The 20,509-nt window shown below is 43.0% G+C and overlaps 1 protein-coding gene across 9 annotated transcripts in view; it reads right to left on the reverse strand.

Annotated features, from left to right (window-relative positions):
• The window catches only part of FGGY (FGGY carbohydrate kinase domain containing), a 479,871-nt gene that overhangs the window by 143,619 nt on the left and 315,743 nt on the right, over positions 1–20,509 (reverse strand). For all 9 annotated transcript variants that reach the window (XR_013230268.1, XR_013230265.1, XR_013230266.1 and 6 more), the window contains one exon: positions 15,621–15,736. Coding sequence is in view for 4 of the 9 variants with exons in the window: in XM_077333557.1 (XP_077189672.1) it covers positions 15,621–15,736 (116 nt within the window). In the remaining 5 variants the exon portion in view is untranslated. The remainder of the gene's footprint in view (positions 1–15,620; positions 15,737–20,509) is intronic.

Genomic DNA, 20,509 nt, shown 5'->3' on the forward strand with positions numbered 1-20,509 from the left:
AGCTCCCATGCAGGGGTACTAATAGGAGGCGGATGAGGTGCACCAGGCCAAATGCTCCCCCGTGAGGGTGCTGGAAGAGGTGGGGAAACCTGCCATGACTGAAACTCCAGCCTGCAGCACAGCATGAAACCTCCAGTGCATAAATGGTCATTGTTAGGCACCAGAGCAAAAATTTTCTTTTAATTCACCTTTTTAATTCTTCTTAAAATTTGAATCTAACTTGTTACAAGGACCAAGGACCATTTACCTGCCAAATGTCTTATGCTTTGGGTTTTCGTGCATCTGTGTTTTTAATGGTTGTTAATTTGAATTAGTTTATGCTTTTATAATTTCGTCTTGTTTTATTTTTGAGCCACCCTTTTTAGAAGAGATGGTACCGGGCCACAGCTCCTCCTCATACTCCTCCCTGGCTGCTGCCTTGGGGGCTGCCCTGCTACTCTGCCACCGGCTCACCTTTGGTGCTGTCCAGAGGCCGCCATGGCTAGGGCTCCCCCTCGGCATGGCACTGCGCAGGTGCTGCTGGCAGCGCCCCCCAGTGGGCGGCAGGAAGTCAGGGGTGCCAGCGGGAAAGCAAGTGGAGCAGGGGCTCAGGTGGCAGCAACGTCCCTCAGCTAAAGGCTACCCCCCCCCCGGGCCTCAGTAAAATTGTCAAGCGTTGACCGGTTCCTGGTGATAAAAAGGTTGGGGACCACTGATTTAAGCTATAGCATGTTGATATTCTAACAGAACTGCAGAGTCTTTTGGGATTCCATGGAATTAAATAATTGGTGAAATCTGTCTTTCTTGCATCTGTAGAAATCTAGATGGGCCACAACCTATTGGAAGTCAGCTAGTTTTTAAAATAAACTTTATAAAGCCTCAGTAGTTGGTTTCGACGCAGACACCACTGACTTATGATGTCATCTCTCAGACACTATTAAATCTCATTTTAAAAAGGGAGATTTCTGACTATAATATCAGCAACCACCAGGCAACTTGCTACCACACAACTGACATGACTCAGCCAGGCATGGCTCATTGCTACTGTGCAACTCTAGCCATCTCATGAAAGCCAGTACACTGATTAGTTCCAGACTAGGAGTTGTGAAACTTCAGTTCAAACCCCCACTTGGCCATGGAAGCTCTGTAAATTACTTTGGGCCTACACTACCTCATAGTGTTGTTATGAGGATAAAATGGAAGAAAAGAAAATGATGTGAGCTGATCTGAGTCCCCATTTAGGAGAAAAGTGAGAAACAACTAAAGTAAATAAGTAGATAAAAGCTGAAGATAGGGAGGTAAACTAGCTAGTGGATAAAAAGGAGAGAATGAAGCAGGGAAAATTGATAGGACACCGGGTAACACAGGAGATAAGAAAAAAGAAGCTGCGTGAGGAGGGCCCATTATGCACGGCCGCCAAAACAGCGATTTCACGTCACATGGAAAACGCATAGGGGGAAGACGCGAAGCAAACTGGTTATGTACGGGACGGGACGCAACGGCAGCAAAACCCAGAGTAACTGATTATGCATGCGGCGACCCCGACGGCGCTTCTGGTTGTGCCCCGGTCACCCAGAAGCTGCGCTTTCTTCCACGTTTCGCTAATACGGCTTTTTCGGTGGCATGCACCGAATCTGCGGCCAGTTGCAGCCGGCTCCATGCGTTGTCGGTGATTCCACCCCGAATGTGCGCTATCCCCCCTCCCCCCGTGCACAATGGGCCGAGGTGATACAAAGGAAAGTGAAGCCCAGCAAGTTCCTACAAGTCCCTCACCATGCAACTGGACCAGGCCAGAATGTTCCTGGAAAGAGGCTGGCAGGGAGAGGAAAGGAGGAAAAACTGGAGGGGTGGGGGAAATAAAGACAGGTTGCTTGGTGGGTGCAAAGAAGAGATGAAAGCAGGAAAAGGAGACATGCTAAGGGAATTTCCGTGGAAGAGAAAGAGAAAACTGTGGGGGAGACTGCCAGGCTGGGGGAGGGGGGTTGTCAAGTTTCAGCAGCTCGCTGGTCTAGAATGCAATGTGGTGTTCAGACAGAGAGAGAGAGAGAGTTTCTCCTAAATCACAGTCCTTTTCCATTCTGCATTTAAGTGCCAGGAAATGGTTGTCAATCAATCAAAAGTCAGGGTTGTCAGAGGGTGGTCATATCTGGTCCAGGGTCTGGGACAAGAAAGCTGGCAGGTAAGGATCTAGGCAGAGTTTCAGCACAATGGTTAGCTAAGCAAAGTGCTCAGTTGCTTACACCAGGAGCACCACCCCTTGCTGCTTTCCTTCAGGTCTCCTCTTAGAATCATAGAATCATAGAGTTGGAAGGAGCCACACAGGCCATCTAGTCCAACCCCCTGCTCAATGCAGGATCAGCCCAAAGCATCCTAAAGCATCCAAGAAAAGTGTGTATCCAACCTTTGCTTGAAGACTGCCAGTGAGGGGGAGCGCACCACCTCCTTAGGCAGCCTATTCCACTGCTGAACTACTCTTGAGAGGACTTTGAAGAATTTTTTTTGTAAAATGACCTCCCTTCCCTTCCCTTCCCTTCCCTTCCCTTCCCTTCCCTTCCCTTCCCTTCCCTTCCCTTCCCTTCCCTTCCCTTCCCTTCCCTTCCCTTCCCTTCCCTTCCCTGTATCTGAATGTATATACTGCCACTCCCAGGGTTACTGGCTTGTGGCAGCTTCCAATGTCCATACAAATCCAGTAAAATATAATTCAAAATACATAATAAAAACCCATTTACCGTGGGGGTGCTGCAGTTTTGCGAGGGGAGCTCCAAGAGGTTCCTGTCCCTACTCGATCTCAACCACACACCTGGCGGAAGAGCTCCATCTTGCCCTGAGTTACTCTGGGAGATCATTCCACCAGGTGGGAGCCAGGACCGAAAAGGCCCAGACCTTCATCAAGGCCTGGTAGGCCTCTCTCGAGCCAGGGACCACCAACCTCTTGGTATTAGAAGAATGGACCATTTGAGGGATGTCGGCAGACAGCCGATCTCTGAGATACACTGGACTCAGACCACATATGGCCTTAAAGATCAAAACCAGTACTATTATCCTTATGACGTACCTTAATTTAGGACAACAAGGTAAAGTGATTATAGTGTTGGACTAGGACCTGGAAGACCCAGGAATGAATTCCTACTTTGCCATGGAAGCTTGCTCGATAGCCTTGAACCTTTTACACATTCTCAGACTTACATGCCTCACAGGATTATTATAAGACTAAAATGTGGAAAGGGAGAATGGTGTAATGGGAGAGCGAGTTTGGTGTAGTGGTTAGGAGAGTGGACTTCTAATCTAGCATGCCGGGTTCAATTCTGCACTCCCCCACATGCAGCCAGCTGGGTGACCTTGGGCTCACTGTGGCACCGATAAAACTGTTCTGACCGAGCAGTAAAATCAGGGCTCTCTCAGCCTCACCCACCTCACAAGGCGTCTGTTGTGGGGAGAGGAAAGGGATGGCGACTGTAAGCCGCTTTGAGCCTCCTACAGATAGAGAAAAGCGGCATATGAGAACCAACTCTTCTTTTTCTAATCCTCACTAGGGAAAAAAGCGGGGCATAAATGACTTAAATAATAAAACAAATATTCCATGGGGACCATAATTGCATCCGAATATGGATGACCCGACACAGTATCCAAATGTTGACATTTGCCCACTGTTTGATCCTAATCATAGTTTAGTCCTAATCCAGTGTTTGGTTTTAATCACTAAGCCTTATAGTCCTATCCAGAAAATACAACCCATATTACTGATACCATACACAGAGGGATGGGATGTCAGTTTTGGAAATAATTGCAATTATCTACACAACTGTTACTCCATGTATACAGTCTACTTTCATTTCTTACTACTTGTCGAAATGTTATATCTTCTTTACAATAAACAGATAAAAATGATTTTCTGACACTTCTCTTGATATCCTTCTGGAATGTTATGAAGAGTAGAATTCTTATTCTTCTATATAAATACCACAATGATCATGTTACTTGTTCTTACATAGATTCACTGACTTCTCTGAATGCAGTGGGTTGGATCCAGCCACCTTTTCATTTCATTCAGTCTCATCTAGTTCCCCTACTTATGACTGTCCCTCATGACACATGGCTTTTGTCCATGCAGGTCCATGAATCTCTGGTATAGCTTGTCTGGTGGTCAAAAGACTCTCTTCTCTCATTTTTGCTAGTAGAAAGACTAGTTGGAAATAACCTAGCTAAGATTAATTTATTTTAAAGACATTTTAAAGGACTTTAAAAACCAAAGCATTCTTGGTTTTTCCTGAGACACTAGGGCTAAAAGTAGAAATATTGAGAGTCACAGAATATTGTAAAAGAACGTTCATTTTATAGCACACCAATAAACTGCTGCACAACTTGTAAAGCAAGGCAACATCAAAAACAGAGATTACATGAATGGGTCAGAAGCAACTTTAACATGCAAGAAGTCCTAGGCAGAAGACTTTGCTGGGACAAATAAGGTTATTATAAAAGCAAAGTGCCAGCTAACTTGATTGTATGAACGATGACGCTGCTACACTAAGGGTATCTACATCCTAAAGGCAAAGAACCTTTTGTTTCATGCTTAAGCAGCTGGTTGAGTTTTTCTTACTGCAGAGCCTTAATTGTAGCACTTCTATTTCATAGCAGACAGCCCATTTTTAGAAGAGGACTTTCCCCCCCATGTGAAGTGAGAAACAAGTTTACCAAAGGAAAAACCTGTCTGAAACCTTTCCTTCCCTTTTATCCTTTCCTGACGACTAGCTTTGGAATTTGCTGTGCTCATGTTTTGTTTAAAGAAATTTATGGGGTACCAATGAAGGGACACCTTTCTGGGCTATTGCCATGGTAACCGCTTGTTTACCAGACGTAACAGATGAGGTGGACAACTGTGTATCTTTAGTAAGTAAATCACTGAATCCCAAGTTGGCACTGATATTAATAGAATCGGCCATGTTAATATTCACTAGCTTTTAAAAATAACAAAAGAAAAGTGGAGGACCAGCTGATTCAGCTGTGACACATTCACCCACTCAAAAGCAGTTTCAGCCTGGCTTGCAGAACCAGCTGGGCTTTATGTTAAATTGCAAATGGCTACAATTCTCTTGTGGTGCAGAGTGGTAAGGCAGCACACATGCAGTCTGAAGCTCTGCCCATGAGGCTGGGAGTTCAATCCCAGCAGCTGGCTCAAGGTTGACTCAGCTTTTCATCCTTCTGAGGTTGGTAAAATGAGTACCCAGCTTGCTAGGGGGTAAACGGTAATGACTGGGGAAGGCACTGGCAAGCCACCCCATATTGAGTCTGCCATGAAAACACTAGAGGGCGTCACCCCAAGGGTCAGGCATGACCCGGTGCTTGCACAGGGGATACCTTTACAATTCCAGGCCCTGAAGCTGAGCCAGCTCTAGCAGAAGAGAGAGGGGCCTCTGAATGTGCAGCAGGGGAAAGCAGCAGATGTCAGCCATGCTCTTCCCAAGAGTCATCTTTGGTGTAGCTGCAGATGCATTCCAGCTCTGACAGCTCGCCTGAACAATGCAGAAGAAGCAGAAGGGTGGTGTTTGATGAACACTAAAGGAGCCAGAGACTGCAGGCATGCTATCAAAGTAGATGGGGCCCAGCTGGGATAGCTCCTGGGGAGGATGAGTGAGTCCTTCCCCAGGTGCAGCCAATTAGCTGGGCTGTTTTTAGGCAAAACAGCGGTGCAATCTATGCAGAAACTCTCTTGTCTGGCTTGGATTCCTTGGTCTGTGAACTTCTGACTCCCATCGGATTCCCTGACTCCTGGCAAACGGCTTTTAACTATGCATCTGGTAATTGGACTGGCTTTGCTGAATACTGTTGAATATATGCTTATCTGGACTCTGACCTTGACTTTCCCTCGACTACTTTTTGCCTCATCCTTAACTCTGCTTGCTTTGATTCCTAATGACTCGGACTGGACTTTGACTCTGGTGTGGACTCCAGCTAGACTCTGCGGCCCAGGCACCTCCTGCACAGCTGCCACTGGGTGTGGCCAGCTAGGGTATCATACTACTTATATCACATCTGACTGTGTTATGGTCATGATCCTCTTCTTTCCAAGCACAAAGTACTACACTCTTTAATGGAAGGAGAAAAGAGAGACAAGGAGAATGAAAGAAACTCCCAAATTGTATAAGGATGAGATTTGATTCTTGGAATAACAAACAAAAACAGGTCCAAAAACTGATGGTGGCAGTGCTTTATTATGAATATAAATTCTACTAGAAATCTGAAAGCATGTAGTTGCATCACAGATACAGGGATAATATATTTATAATCCTTATATTTGTTTTTTAATGTAGAGTATTGACAGCCCCAGAAATAACTACAGCATATCCACAGCATTTTTACATGAAGCCAAATGTGAATTGCTGTAGAAAAACAAGCTATGTATAAAGCACAGTTATTCAGTGAAAAATCATTATTTAGTCCCTTAAGTAGCCCCTTAAGTAGAGGAATGGGCATGAAAATTTATCAGCCTATTAAAAAAAAAAGAGCTTGCACACTTCAGCACCCAAAAGGTCCAGAGTTCATAAAAATTTAAACAGAATTGTTAATGCCTACCTATGTTCTATAATACCATGACAGTCTTTACTTTAATCAGAAAACATACATAATAGAATTGCTGCACAATGAGGGGGGGGGAGGTTGCGCACAAATCAGGTTCTACTATTAGGCTGAAATTAGTTAAATCAATAAAGTTCACAGTAATTCAAAGCTCAGATCTAAATCCTTAAGTATGCCATGTAATTATTTATAACATAAAAGAGAAGAACCCAATAAGCAGATTGTTGCAATCCTGAAAGTTTAACCTAAACTGAGAAATGCAAAAAGTCAAGTCTGAAGGTTGGTATTTTTGTAGGTGAAACTACACACTTTGATGTGGCAAAGGTGCAAGGGAGTTCCAGGAAAGGGCATAACTTACAAATACATCAATTAAAAGTGAAACTGAATGTGGATCTGACATAAAGGCTGTAGCCAGTACCTTTCACGGGGAACCTGGTGCTAAATCATTTGGAGATTACCTGATTCTAGGTCAGACTTTTGTACATGCATATTAAAGCAGCTTTCTTACTGTAATCTCTAGGAAGTCAGCCTTCAACACAAAATTTTGTAAAAGTAAACTAATACTGGCTGTAGGGTTTTCAAATATACCTATAATCAGTGTAAATTTAAATAAAAAGATCTTACAAATGTTTTGGCTACTTTTTATTTTCCCTTGTTAGACAGAGAGCTGCAACATGAAATTAAGGAATTATTATTTAACCTGTATGAAATTCCAAATATAGTCTGATAAAATAGCTACAATTGTACCTGAAATACAGATAAACATACAAGTCATATGGCCAATAGACCAAAGTAAGGCAGCAATGCCTCATGCAGATGTTTAAGGTATAAAGATGGTGGTGAGGGGGGGGCAGGATCATGCCTCCCTGTTTTAAAATTCCAGTTGCATACAGGCTTACATACAAACACTGATTGATAACAGACACGCAAAGCTGGTATATGGTGAAGTTTTTGCTCATGGACACTGTCCAATGTAGTTGTTACGTTCACTCCAAAATCACCAAGACAGATATAATGTGATCATTATGAACTGTGTTGATATCTAGCCTGATTGCATCAGATCTCAGGAGGTAAGCAGGGGAAGCCTGGGTTTATATTTTGACTGGAGACCACCAAGGAAGTCTAGAGATGCTATATAGAAGCAGGCAATGACAGACATTCTCTAAACATCGCTTGCCTAGAAAACCCTACGGGGTCACCATGAGCCAGCTGTGACATGAGAGCACTTTCCACCACTGCCACATAATCATTCTCATGAAGCTGGAGTCTCTGTGTGGATACAGGCTAAAGTGGATTGGTGGCTTGCACTAGAGACGATCCACCTAAATGCTCACTTTGAGTGACCTTGAATCAGTCATTCTCTCAGTTTAATCAACTGCAAAAGTTGGTTGTAAGGTTAAAAAGTGGAAGCACCCATCAACATACATGAGTTAAAAAACATCAGAAAGCAGTATAAAAATACCAAACAATAAATAGTCCTAGGCTGAATGTATCTCCATTTCTAGTCTGAACTAGAAATGAAGTCCACAAATTGGGCAGCTGTGGATGTAGATCTGTGCGAAGATTCTAGTATTAGGAATAAGCACCACTTCAGAAGACAAATGGGTTATGCCACCAGGTCTATATAGTGTTGATTGTTATGTGAGGGTTGAACTGGTTCTCTTTATGTTAGTGTCATGGTTTCTGTTTAATATACACAAACTACCTTGAAGGATTTTAAAAGCCAATGAGATACAATATAAAGAAACAACTGATTGCACTGAGTCAGGTATACTAAATCGACCAAATAAATTATGTGGATTGAGCTTACTTTGTTCTATTCCAAGCATTAAGGCAAAAACAGCATGATAAGTCTGAATGTAGAGGCACCTGCAGAAATGTTCTGGATCAGGGTAACAGGGTAAATAAATATCCATCTTACTGAATGTCACAATAACTCTACTTCTTAAGTCAGGTTCTCAAAAAAGTTGGAATTGAAAACTTAAAGTCACAATATGGGCAAACAATACAAGAATGTTTGGCTTTGAACGTGATTATGGATTGAAGCTTGGTTTAGTGGTTAGGAGCGCCAACTTCTAATCTGGTGAGCTGGGTTTGATTCCCCGCTCCCCCATATGCAGTTGGCTGGGTGACCTTGGGCTCACCACAGCCCTGATAAAGCTGTTCTGACCAAGCAGTAATATCAGGGCTCTCTCAGCCTCACCTACCTCACAGGATGTCTGAGACTCCTTCTGGTAGAGGAAAGCAGCATATAGGAACCAACTCTTCTTCTTCCTAATCTGTTCAGGTAAGCATGGTATTTTTCCTCAGTGAGGAGCCTTCCTATAATGCAAGAGTTTCTTCCTATGGCAAAAGCGCTTAGCTCCAGAGAAAAGCTCCTTGAAACAGATGAAAGGGCAACAGCCAACCAAACAGATTTTCAGGATCCCCTCAGTTAATAATATGAATGTTATAGTTATTAAGTGTATGGTTCCATGTATAGTTTCAGTTATATGTAAACTGCCCTGAGCCTTAACGGAGAGCGGTATATAAATATGAACAAAATGTTCACATTTTAAGAGTAAGAGAAAAATACATTCTTTTTTACATGTAAGGAGTTATATTTTCTACATTCCTGTTCAATCTACTAGTTTCTTTATATGAAAGTGTTACCATTGTTAAAAGAATTTGTTTTCATTTGTAACATGCACATTTACATTGCAATCCTAAACAGATTCAGCACTGACTAAATCCATTAACTTAGAAGGACACAATGCTGCATGGAACTGCACTGTTAGTCACTTAAAGTGATTAGCTGCTTTCCTCTGTCCTTGAAATGCACTATTGTATTCAATCGTTCATGCCCACATCATAAATAATGTATGTTTAAAAAATTCTCTCCTGCAGAGCCGTAGGCACTAGTGTGCTCGAATTTCTTTTAAACATTTATTTACTGCTTATTCTCTTTCAGTGTTTTCCCACTACCCATTTTTTTCAGCAACAAAAAAAGCTAAAAGATGCATCTGGTAGTAGCCGTCAAATGCTAAATAACTGTCAAGAAGCAAAATTCCTGCGGGGATGAAGGGAAGATGTCAAAATCTAGCAGCCAAATCTGAACTTTGGATAGCTTATTTGTGGGGGTGGGGATACCACCAAACCTCTGTAAGCCCACCTCTTCAAACACTAGTGTTACCTTATGCAGGTTGTAGTTTCTCATTACTTCAAAAAGCATGCAAAGTGGAGACATCCAAGGTTTCCCCTGATGATCTTAGTGGTACAATAGGTGCTATGGTATAAATCTCTATACCACAACACATACAGAAGGAGAAAGGACTTGCAGCATCTGGAAACACTTTCAACCACAGCTTTAAAATGTGTCCAGAAATTACTTCCTGCATTGCTATTTAAACACCAAAAAGCTTCATGGATATCATTGATGATATAAAATTATTTCTTCTCAGTTAGATCAATTAAACTGTTATACAAATTTGTTCAAATCAAAGTGTTAGTTTAAAATATTCAGGTGATTAACTCTGAAGAATAAGGTTTTTAAAAACTTGAATGATAACACACTCATTAAGGACATGTCTGCTTGGACAGCCATTAAAAATCCATTAACTTAACAAGGAAAGCTTTAAAAAAAAGCTACCCTGAAAAATTTCTGGTAAATGAACATTATGGCCTTTTAATGGAAATCTGCCATAAATATTAAACAATTAGCAAAGCTAGCAGTCTAATTAAGCCCAAGGCCCTGAGAAAGTTCAAAGAAATGTGAAGACATCGTAACAAGAAGAATGTAGGTCACAAAATATGTAAAGCACAGCATTTTAAGACCCGGTTATTTTGCATCAACACTACAAATGCAGGGGCATACATAGAATCATAGAGTTGGGAGGAAACTCCTGGGTCATCTAGTCCAACCCCTGCACTATACAGGACACTTACAACCCGACCACTCATCCATTGTAACCTGCCACCCCCTTGAGCCTTCTATCTAGCCTCTGTTTAAAAATTTCCAAAGATGGAGAACGCACCACCTCCCAAGGAAGCCTGTTCCATTGAGAATACCTACAAGAACCCCATCTTGCCCTGTGTATGCTGACACTGACTGCTTTACAATCTTATTACTAGTATTTTTACCCATACCTTGAAAGGGGAGCAACAGCCAGAGGGGCAAGAGGATCTTAGAGACTGGTGAAAAAATTGAGACATCTGTCCATCAGCTGTTTATTGTCTCCTTATTAATCTGTTGTATTTGATAGATTTTGGTTGCCATCTTGAAAACCATATATGGTTAAAGGACAGGATAAAAAGAAAAAAGAAATGCACACCAGGTCCCGAGCAATGCTTGGGTGTATTTATCCTCAATAATGTTAAGTGTGTTGCTCTCAGTGTTGGAGGTTTCATTTAGGGAGGTTTATTTGGATGTATCCAAGCTGGGAAAAAACCCCCAAAAAATACCTTACCTGTATTTTTTGGGTATTTTGTTAGTCAAATACAGATCACAGTCAATTTCTGCCTGTCCAATACAGCCATTCCCAAAAAATCTTGAAAATATTTGGGATTATCTGGGAATGCCATACAGTATTTAAAGGGCTCTCAGTCCCTTAAAATTCCTTCAAAGTTAACTCACAGCTTGGAGAACATGTTTAAAGGAACCACAAGCCCCTTCAACACTGTTTTTCCCCTCCTTTGGAAACCATTGAGGATGGGAGGCACCTTTCATTCGGGGCCCATCTAGGTGGACCCCTGGTCTGACCTTTTTCAAACTTGAGAGTTCTTCTAAGGACAGCTGTGCTGCAAATTTGATGCCTATACCTCAAAAAAACAAAACAAAAACCCAGCCCCTAGGCTCCCAGATCAATTTCTATTATGCCCTATCGCACTGGTCCCCAACCTTTTTATCACTGGAGACCGGTCAACGCTTGACAATTTTACTGAGGCCCGGAGGGGTAGTCTTTTGCCAAGGGACGTCGCCGCCGCCGCCTGAGCCCCAGCGCCCCTGACTTCCCGCCGCCTGCTGGGGGCGCTGCCAGCAGCAGCTGCACAGTGCCATGCCGAGGGGGCCACAGTGGCATGCCGAGGGGGCCCAGCCATGGCGGCCACTGGAGAGCACCAAAGGTGAGCCGGTGGCAGAGTGGCAGGACAGCCCCCAAGGCAGCAGCTAGGGAGGAGGATGAAGAGAAGCCACGGCCCGATACCGACTGATCCATGGACCGGGACCGGTCCCTGGACTGGGGTTGAGGACCACTGCCCTATCGGGATCATTGATTATTATGGTCCTCACAGGGTATAATGGAGCTGGAAGAATTGGGGATTCCCCAAGAATTTGGGGATATTTGAAAATGCCAAGGTTTTTTTTAGGCCCAAGATACCTGGACCCAAAAAGAAATCCTGAATTATTTTTTGCACACTTCTAGTTTCATTCTCCAGTAGTCCAACATCATAGAAAGTACATATTTCTGCTCAGTTTTCTCTTCCAAAAAGAATTCAATGGCACACACATTATTTCGCACCTTAACCTACTAATAGCTTTAAAAAGGGAAGATCTCCATTCCTTTCCCCCTTAACGTATAAGACTAGTGCCTCAATCCTATGTACACTTCCTTCAGAGCAAAGTTCAATGAATACAACACAATCTGCTTTTCAACAAATATATGTATTGTATTGTATGACTGTTTCACTTCTGCAGCTGGTGTAAATATAAAGTTGGCTACCTCTTCTCTGCAGTTAAATGGAAGAGGCAACCTTGAATATGCATACTTCCTTCTCCAACCTCTGGAGCAAATTCCCTTCACATTACTTCAAAAACTGATGTCAATATCAGCATCAAAATAGTGTTAACTAATAACCAGGATTCTTCTTAAAGGTATTTCAGACACCAATCTTAAACCTTGATTCCAGATCCTCCTTAAACAGGTAATTTGTTTTTTTTTACAAGTTTTTTTAATTTCATAAAGATAGAAATATAGGATGCAATACGAGTTATTAATACAAAAAACAGTAAATAAAATATAATCATCATTTGAAAATATACGACCCCACATTAACTACACAGTGATATAAACTTTTGCCCAAAACTGAGTCTAAGAGCCACCCATATTTCCACTACATTAAAAAAAGGCCTATTTAGATATACAAAAGAAAAGTTGTCATTAATCAGCTTACTTGAGAGATCGTAGACCTCACGTTAACTGCTTGATACAATCTAAGAGCTATCCTGGCAGATATTTCTAGGTTTAAGTTAGATGCTTAACATTAAACATTTCTTGTAGAACAGTGTGAGTTTTGGCCCTGTATCAATACCCTAATGAAGGGAAAGGAAAGTAGGGCTTTGCCTTAAAGATGTACAAAGAAAAAAATTACAAGAGGATTTCATAACTTCTCCTTATCCTTAATACAGATACATCTACAAAACAATTTATACTTGACCCATTCTAAGAGCCATCCTGACAGGTATAAGTTGAGAGCTTTGCATTTTCTACAGATCAGTGTGAGCTTTGGCCCTATAACAATACACCAATAATAATAAAAAATAACGGGGGAAAACCCATTTTATATTTCCAACACTAATGATTATATTATCTATATGCCTACAAAGGAAAAGAAACAAGAGAGAGAAAAAACACTGCTTCCCCTTTTTCATAAAAATAACAATGTAGGATACAGTATATGTTGTTAATACAGAGAATAGTAAAGTTTCCAGGTTTAGATTAAATGCTTAACATTAAACATAGAACAATATAAGCTTTCAGTCTTCTATAGCTTCCACTTATCCTTAATTCAGATACATCTACAAAACAATTTATACTTGACCCATTCTAAGAGCCATCCTGACAGGTATATTTTCAGATTTAAGTTGAAAACTTAACATTAAACATTTTCTACAGGTCAGTGTGGGCTTTGGCCCCAGAACAATACACTAATAGAAAAAAAAAATAAGGGGGGAGAACCCCATTTTATATTTCCAACACTAATGATTATATTACCTACCGTATTTGCCAGCGTATAAGACGACTGGGCATATAAGACGACCCCTCAACATTTCCACTCAAAATACAGTACTATGGGCCACTATGGGCAGCTATGTCTATCCCAACTGAAGTGCACCCGGCGTATAAGACGACCTTCCCACTTGGAGGCATGTTTTTCAGGGGGGAAAAGTAGTCTTATACGCCAGCAAATACTGTATATGCCTACAAAGGAAAAGAAACAAGAGAGAAAGAGACACTGCTTCCCCTTTTTCATAAAAATAGAAATATAGAATACAGTATAACATTAAACATAAAACAATATGAGCTTTCGGTCTTCTTAAGGGGGTCTCATCTCGAGGCTTGCTACATCTTGTCGTTCCCGTAGACTTATATTCTGTCCCATTGGCCTTTGGCGTCGAAAGTGCAGTTGTACTCTTTCCTGCAGAATATGCATCGATAAATCTTGAGGCCGTTGCACCTCCTGGACTCCAGTATCAATACAATTTTTTCCCCAAAGAGCTCCTTTAAATCGGTTACTTTCACTACAGATCCATATTTCTTTTGATTGATTTTTGTACACTGTTGCTTTGAGATGGCTGTATGTCTTTTTAAAAAGGGTGTCCTTATCTGGGCTGCAGAACTCCGGCATCCCCTTTTCCGTCTCCAGAATTTCAGATTTCTCTTCTGCTGTTGGTTTTCCACCTTGTTTAGAGCTGTCATCAGCTACTGTTATTGATCCATCATTCCTGTTGAAGACTTCTTCCTTGGCATCTTGGATCTCCTTGAAGATATGAATTTCAGATTTTTCTTCTACTGTTGGTTTTCTACCTTGTTTAAAGCTGTCATCAGCCACTGTTATTGATCCATCATTCCTGTTGGAGACTTCTTCCTTGCCATCTTGGATCTCCTTGAAGATATTTTTGACCAATCCTTCTGTAAATACTTTGAAATCTTGGGTTTGTTTCTCTATTAGATGAGCCAATCTTTTTAACATAGACATGTTTTTGACTTTAAAAAACACAGCCGGCCTCAAACAATTTTACAAGTGGCCAGTAGAGGTCCTCTGTTTTATCCTCTGGCATGTGACGTATTGAAGTCAGTAAGGCAGATATTCTCATGCTGGAACAGCGTTCTCGTGAGATCTTCCCATTCACAGCTCTTATCTCTTATCTCCGAAAACCAAAACAATTACAATAAAAGCTTTTGCCAATTAATTTGAGTTGATTTGAGTCCTTCTTCTGCTTAGTTAGGAGAATTAGCCTGCCTCATAACGAGGTGGCTTCGGGCAGAGCAGAGTAAGAAGAGGGGGGAAACAAAGGGCTTTGATGCAGGAAGACAGAAAAAAAAACGAGAGATACTTGCAGTAAATGATGTTTTGGAACTCAGCCGATGTCCTCCCCTCAGTTCACAATGTTCATTTGCAGTAAATCGTCGTGTAGGGTTGAAGCAGATACTTTAAGATTAAAGAGAGAAAAGAAAGTCCGAGATAGAAAATGGCAGTCATCCTCTGGACCTGGAACGCTGACAGCCTATAATCCAGGGAGATATACTCCCTAAAGGATTGGAGATGGCCCCAAGAACTTCCTGGGTAGAAAGGTGAGGTGGGGTTTGCGTACCCCTCCTCTTTTCTGCCAATTGCTTGCGCAATTGTCCCCTCAGGCTTCAGAGATAGCAGAGCAAATGCCCTGCCACCCTCTCAGAACGACATCTTTAGCCACACCCCAACAGGTAATTTGTTTAGACTTACAAATGCTAAAAATTCTTGCCAACATCTTCTCTTAAGTGGGCAGGAGGGAGAGGGATCTTCTCCAGAGAAAAAAGCAAATGGAAGAAGGGAGTATAGATTTTGGAAGCTAGCTCCCAAATTCCTAATACACAAGAGGATGCCAATATAATATGTGCACTGGGTGGAAAAAGTAAGCCAAAGCCTTTCAAGCCAGCAGCCTCTTCCAAGCTCTAAACATAATTTATCTATATGAGATAAGAAACTTTTCAATTTACAAATACAATATTTCAACAGTTGTGGTGCCAAGAAGAATGACAGAATATACAGTCCTTATCCATGGTTCCTCTATATATTTGTGAGACGGCTCTGGGGGAGCCGTTAAAACTTACCTATTTTTGTGTACTTATCTGCCACCAGATCTTCTAATCCAATCACCCTCCAGAAACTATCATCCCAGCCTTTTTCTGAAGAGTAGGTCCACTTACACACCAATGTACACAAAGACCTAATGGGTAGGAAAAACAAATTGCCATTTTTTTAATCACTGAAAAACAAAAGATTTGCGGGTTAGCAACTGGAATAAACCACATATATGGTCATGTCGACCCATTTCCCCCATCCAATATGTTTAATTATGGGCCTGGAGCGGGTGGGAAAGGGAGGGGCTTCAGATGGGTGTGTACACAGCTATGCTTCCCAACCGTATTCAAAATAAAGTGAGAGGGGTAGGACCCAGTGAAAGACCAGATACAGGGCAAGTACAGAGGCACTGGGATACCAATATGGAAAATCAAATGTATAAAAATGACTTTCATGGAGTCTTCAAACTTCTATTCTTCTTTATTCTTTTATATAAATCCCAACGCATTTCGCTCTTTGACTTTATCAAGGGACTTCAATTTTCATATTTTGAAAAACAACTTCGGTATAGAGAAGTAATCTCCTAACAGGGTGTAAGATAGTTTCAGCAATCGCTATTCGTAGCTAAGGGCGTTCCAGACCTAATTCAGCATGTTCACACTACTTCTGGGGTTTTCAGAGCCTGAAGAATGTTCCTGGGGTTTCTCAACGGTAAAAAAATGAGGACGGCTGGTATAGAAAGAAAAACTTTTAAAACCTCCTAGTCAAGGTTTTAACCCATTTCACGTCTCTACCCCAAAAAGGCATTTCTTCACAGAGGTGACTAGATCAGATACTGTTTTGTTACTGGATTAATTCAACTATGTTTATGTTGACTAAGTACATGTGTGTTTGAGTCATGCTGTAGAAACGAGATTCCTAGACATCATAAATGATAATGCACCTGATCATTTGGTCACAGAGCCAATGAGAATGGCAGTGATCTCGGACTTTGTTTTGAGCACGGCTCAAGATCTGATGAGAGATGCCGGTGTTGCTGTACTAACTGGGAACAGTGACCACAGTGCTATTAAGCTAAGCATTCATGTCAATCCTTAAAGTCTCAAAGAGTTACAATTGATGTCTAAAGAGGGAACATTACAAAAATGAGAGGATGAGTTAGAAGGAAGCTGAAAGGGAAATGCCACTTAGACCGTTTATGCACTGGGCACTTTACTGCCCCAGCTCTCATGCAGGAACACAAATAGGGGGTAGATGAGGTGCACTGGGCCAAATGCTCCCCCGTGTGGGTTCAGGAAGAGATGGGGCCACCTGCCACGACTAAAACTCCAGCCTGCAACCCAGCATGAAACCTCCAGTGCATAAACGGTCTTAGTGAAGCTCAGATAGAATGCATTTCCAGGTTAGGAAATATTGCCAAGTCTAAAAGAATGACTGTATGGTTAACAACTCAGGTCAAGTATGCTATAAATAGCAAAAATGAGTGAGATTGGGGCCCTGTGGGACAAAACAGTTTCACAGAGCCTGGAAGATAGAGCAGTTTCACCAGGACTATGGTTGAGGCCCACAGAATACCAGCAACTGGCCTCTCTATATAGACAACAGCATCCATATGCTACAGAGTACTTTACTCCTCCTCCCTCCCACCAGAGAGAAAGTGGTAACTCCTGGGTTTTTATTATAAACTCTTTTAAATAATGTAAATGTTTTAACTCTTTTATTGTGTTGATATGTTGTGAGTCACGCTGAGCCCTTGGGGAAGGCAGGCATAAAAATCTGAAAATAAATAAAAAGGCTTCTCTTTAAAAGTTTGCCCCAAAAGAACAGAGTTTGGCAAAATAAGTGTAAATTAATAGGCATACAAAAAGAGTAGACTGCTGAAAGCATCAAGACAAACAAGTATTTTTAAAAGCTATCCAGAGCAGAGAAGCAGTTGGGCAAGGATTTCTCAATGAACATGAGGAGATGCCAGAAAAGTTAAATGAACTCTTTGCATCTGTCTTCACTATAGAAAGTGTGCAGCATATGCCCATGCCACAGTCACTATTTTCAGAAAGGGGGGTCTAAAGAACTGAGTCAAATTGAGACAGAAGAGCTCCACTTTAAAGACCCTGTGGAACTTGGCCAGCTCTGACATGGCCCGTGTCTTTCCCCGGGAGCTCATTCCACCAGGTAGGGGCCAGGACTGAAAAGGCTCTGTTCCTGATCAAGGCCAGGCACACCTCTTGTGGGCCACGGACCATGAGCCTGTCGGAACTGGTTGAGTATAACGCTCTTCGGGGGACATATTCAGAGAGACAGTTTCTCAGGTATGCCGGTTCCAAAACGTGAATGGCTTTAGAAGTCAAAAACAGTGCCTTGAACCTAATCCAGTACTCCAATGGAAACCAACACCGCTGCCTGAACACAGGGTGTATATGAATCCTCCATGGTGTTTTGGTGAGGACTCTGGAAGCCGCATTTTAGACCAGCTGTGATAGTAGAGATAGGGACTAGGGAAGGCCCACATACAGTGAGTTACAGTCTGGAGGTGACTGTTGCATGGATAACTGTGGCTAAATGAACTGGAGCCAGGTAGAGTGCTAGTAGCCTAGCCTGGCATAGATTGAAAAACATCTGCTGAGCTACTGCGGTAACTTGTGCCTCCATAGAGAGGAAGACACCTAGAGTCTAGTTGTCTGTGCGGCAGTAAATTGCATGCCATCCAGGCTGGGCAAGCACACTTCCTCCACTGGTCCCTTCCTACCCAGCCACAGGACCTCAACTTCAGGCAGCTCTGATTGAATCAATCAGCCATGGCCTCCAGACACCTGGGCCACTGTTCTAGTGAGAAAATTGATTGGCCACCCATCAGGAGGTAGAGCTGGGCATCATCTGTGGATTGGTGACACCCAAGCCCAAACCTTTGGGCCAGCTGGCCAAGAGGACACCCCCAAGGGATGCTGTATTGAAGCATCCAGTAAAGGGATTGGTCCTCCCTGTTGTGGTCACCTTACCTCAAAAGGACATTGCTGAGCTGAAAAAAATACAGAAGAGGGCAACCAAGATGATTTGTAGGAGCACCTTTCCCTGTACAGAAAGGCTAAATGATCTGGGGCTTCTCAGTATAAAAGAAATGTCTTGTAGGCAACGGGGGGGGGGGGATATCTTTCCATATAATAAAACATGTCCTGTGGCCCCTGACAACTCACTTCTTATAGCAGTGAATGCTAGAAGTCCTCAGAAGTTCCACAGGGGGGCAGGAGCTTCCGTGTGCAGCCTGCTGAAACATGCACTCAATGCCCCACCTGTAAACTTTCCCAAGGAAGAGGCAAAAGGAAAAGAAAACTGGGGGAAGGGAATGTGAGAATGTGAGGGGACTTGCTCAGTCCAGCCTCTGCATGGCTGTGAGATCAGGAGCTGGTGTTCCTTCTTCTCATTGCCTACCTCAGAAATAGGAAGGGAAAAAGGGAGAAGTGGTCAGTGGTGGTCAGCAGGTAGGAAGGGACAAACAGATCTGCCAACTTTGCCACCAGCCTCCTCCTCCATTCCCAGCATCATGCCCATAAAAGGGTGGAGAAAGTACTGCTGCCCTGCTTTATAACCATGCTGAGCTCTCTCTGCCCAGCCACACACAGCCCACTCTGGCTCTCGAAGCAGCTGTCTCTGATTGTGGTGAGCCAGCAACTGTTGAGTGACTTTCTTGTGTATCCATGTGTGGGTGGGCATCTCTTTTATCTTGACTGGGAGATGGCTTGCCATGTGGCCAGGATTTCACTTACCCACCAGGGTGTGGGAGGAGGACTTGGTGAACCCAAGAGAAGTCATTTCAGGGGGGGGGGGCAGAGAAGTGTTTGACGGACATTCATCTCTTCATCTTCCCCTGTCTTCTCTTTCACACCATAATTTGCTGGCTATTTCTGACTTGTGCCTTAGCCACAACCCATTAAGCCTCTCAAACTATCTGTGACGCTAGCAGAGTTAACTTTGGCATAACTCTCTGCTATCTCTTCTCCCCTGCCATCACTCTCTTCCCTTCCCTTTGGCCAGCCACCCTTCTTCTGCGCTCCTTCCTTCCCAGTGATCTTGGCTTGGTGGCCATGGTAGGCTGCTTAGCGCACACAACCCAGTGTGAGCTAAAGCAACTAATCCCCTCTTCCCTGGCTCGAGCAGGGCTGGCGTGGAAGCAATGTGCCAAACGCCAATTTGGTGTAATGGTTAGGACTGTGGACTTCTAATCTGGCATGCCGGGTTCGATTCTGCACTCCCCCACATGCAGCTAGCTGGGTGACCTTGGGCTTGCCATGGCACTGATAAAACTGTTCAGACTGAGTACTGATATCAGGGCTCTCTCAGCCTCACCCACCTCACAGGGTGTTTGTTGTAGGGAGAGGAAAGGGAAGGTGACTGTAAGCTGCTTTGAGCCTCCTTCGGGTAGAGAAAAGCAGCATATAAGAACCAACTCTTCTTCTACTCAGCTGCTAAAGCACCCCAGTTGACAGGTGGCCTCATGGGGATCCCCCTAGATTCTACTGACTTTCCAGGTCTCACCCTGGGGTTCCACCAGAGCTCATGACCTCCATTGCCTGAGATGAGTTAGCGTGCCTTGCTGGCTGCCACCAGGGCCAGAACCCCCTGCATCATGTTGAAAAGCCCCATCCTCTTCTTGCCCCTTTTGCCAGCCCACCTTCTCTCCCTCTTCCCAAAAGTGTGCAGCAGTTAGAGCCCGTTGGGAATTAGATAGATTTGTGGAGGATACATCTATCAATGACTATTAGCCATAAAAACTAAAAGGAGCCTCCACATTCAGCGACAGTAAACCTCCACATTCTAGTACCAGGAGGCAACATCACGAGGAGACTACAATCTCTATGCCCAGTTGTTGGCCTCTAGAGTAACTCATAGGCCACTGTGTGAGACAGGATGCTAGACAAGATGA

The sequence above is a fragment of the Paroedura picta genome, chromosome 4 (assembly GCF_049243985.1).
Source record: "Paroedura picta isolate Pp20150507F chromosome 4, Ppicta_v3.0, whole genome shotgun sequence".
Lineage (NCBI taxonomy): Eukaryota > Metazoa > Chordata > Lepidosauria > Squamata > Gekkonidae > Paroedura > Paroedura picta.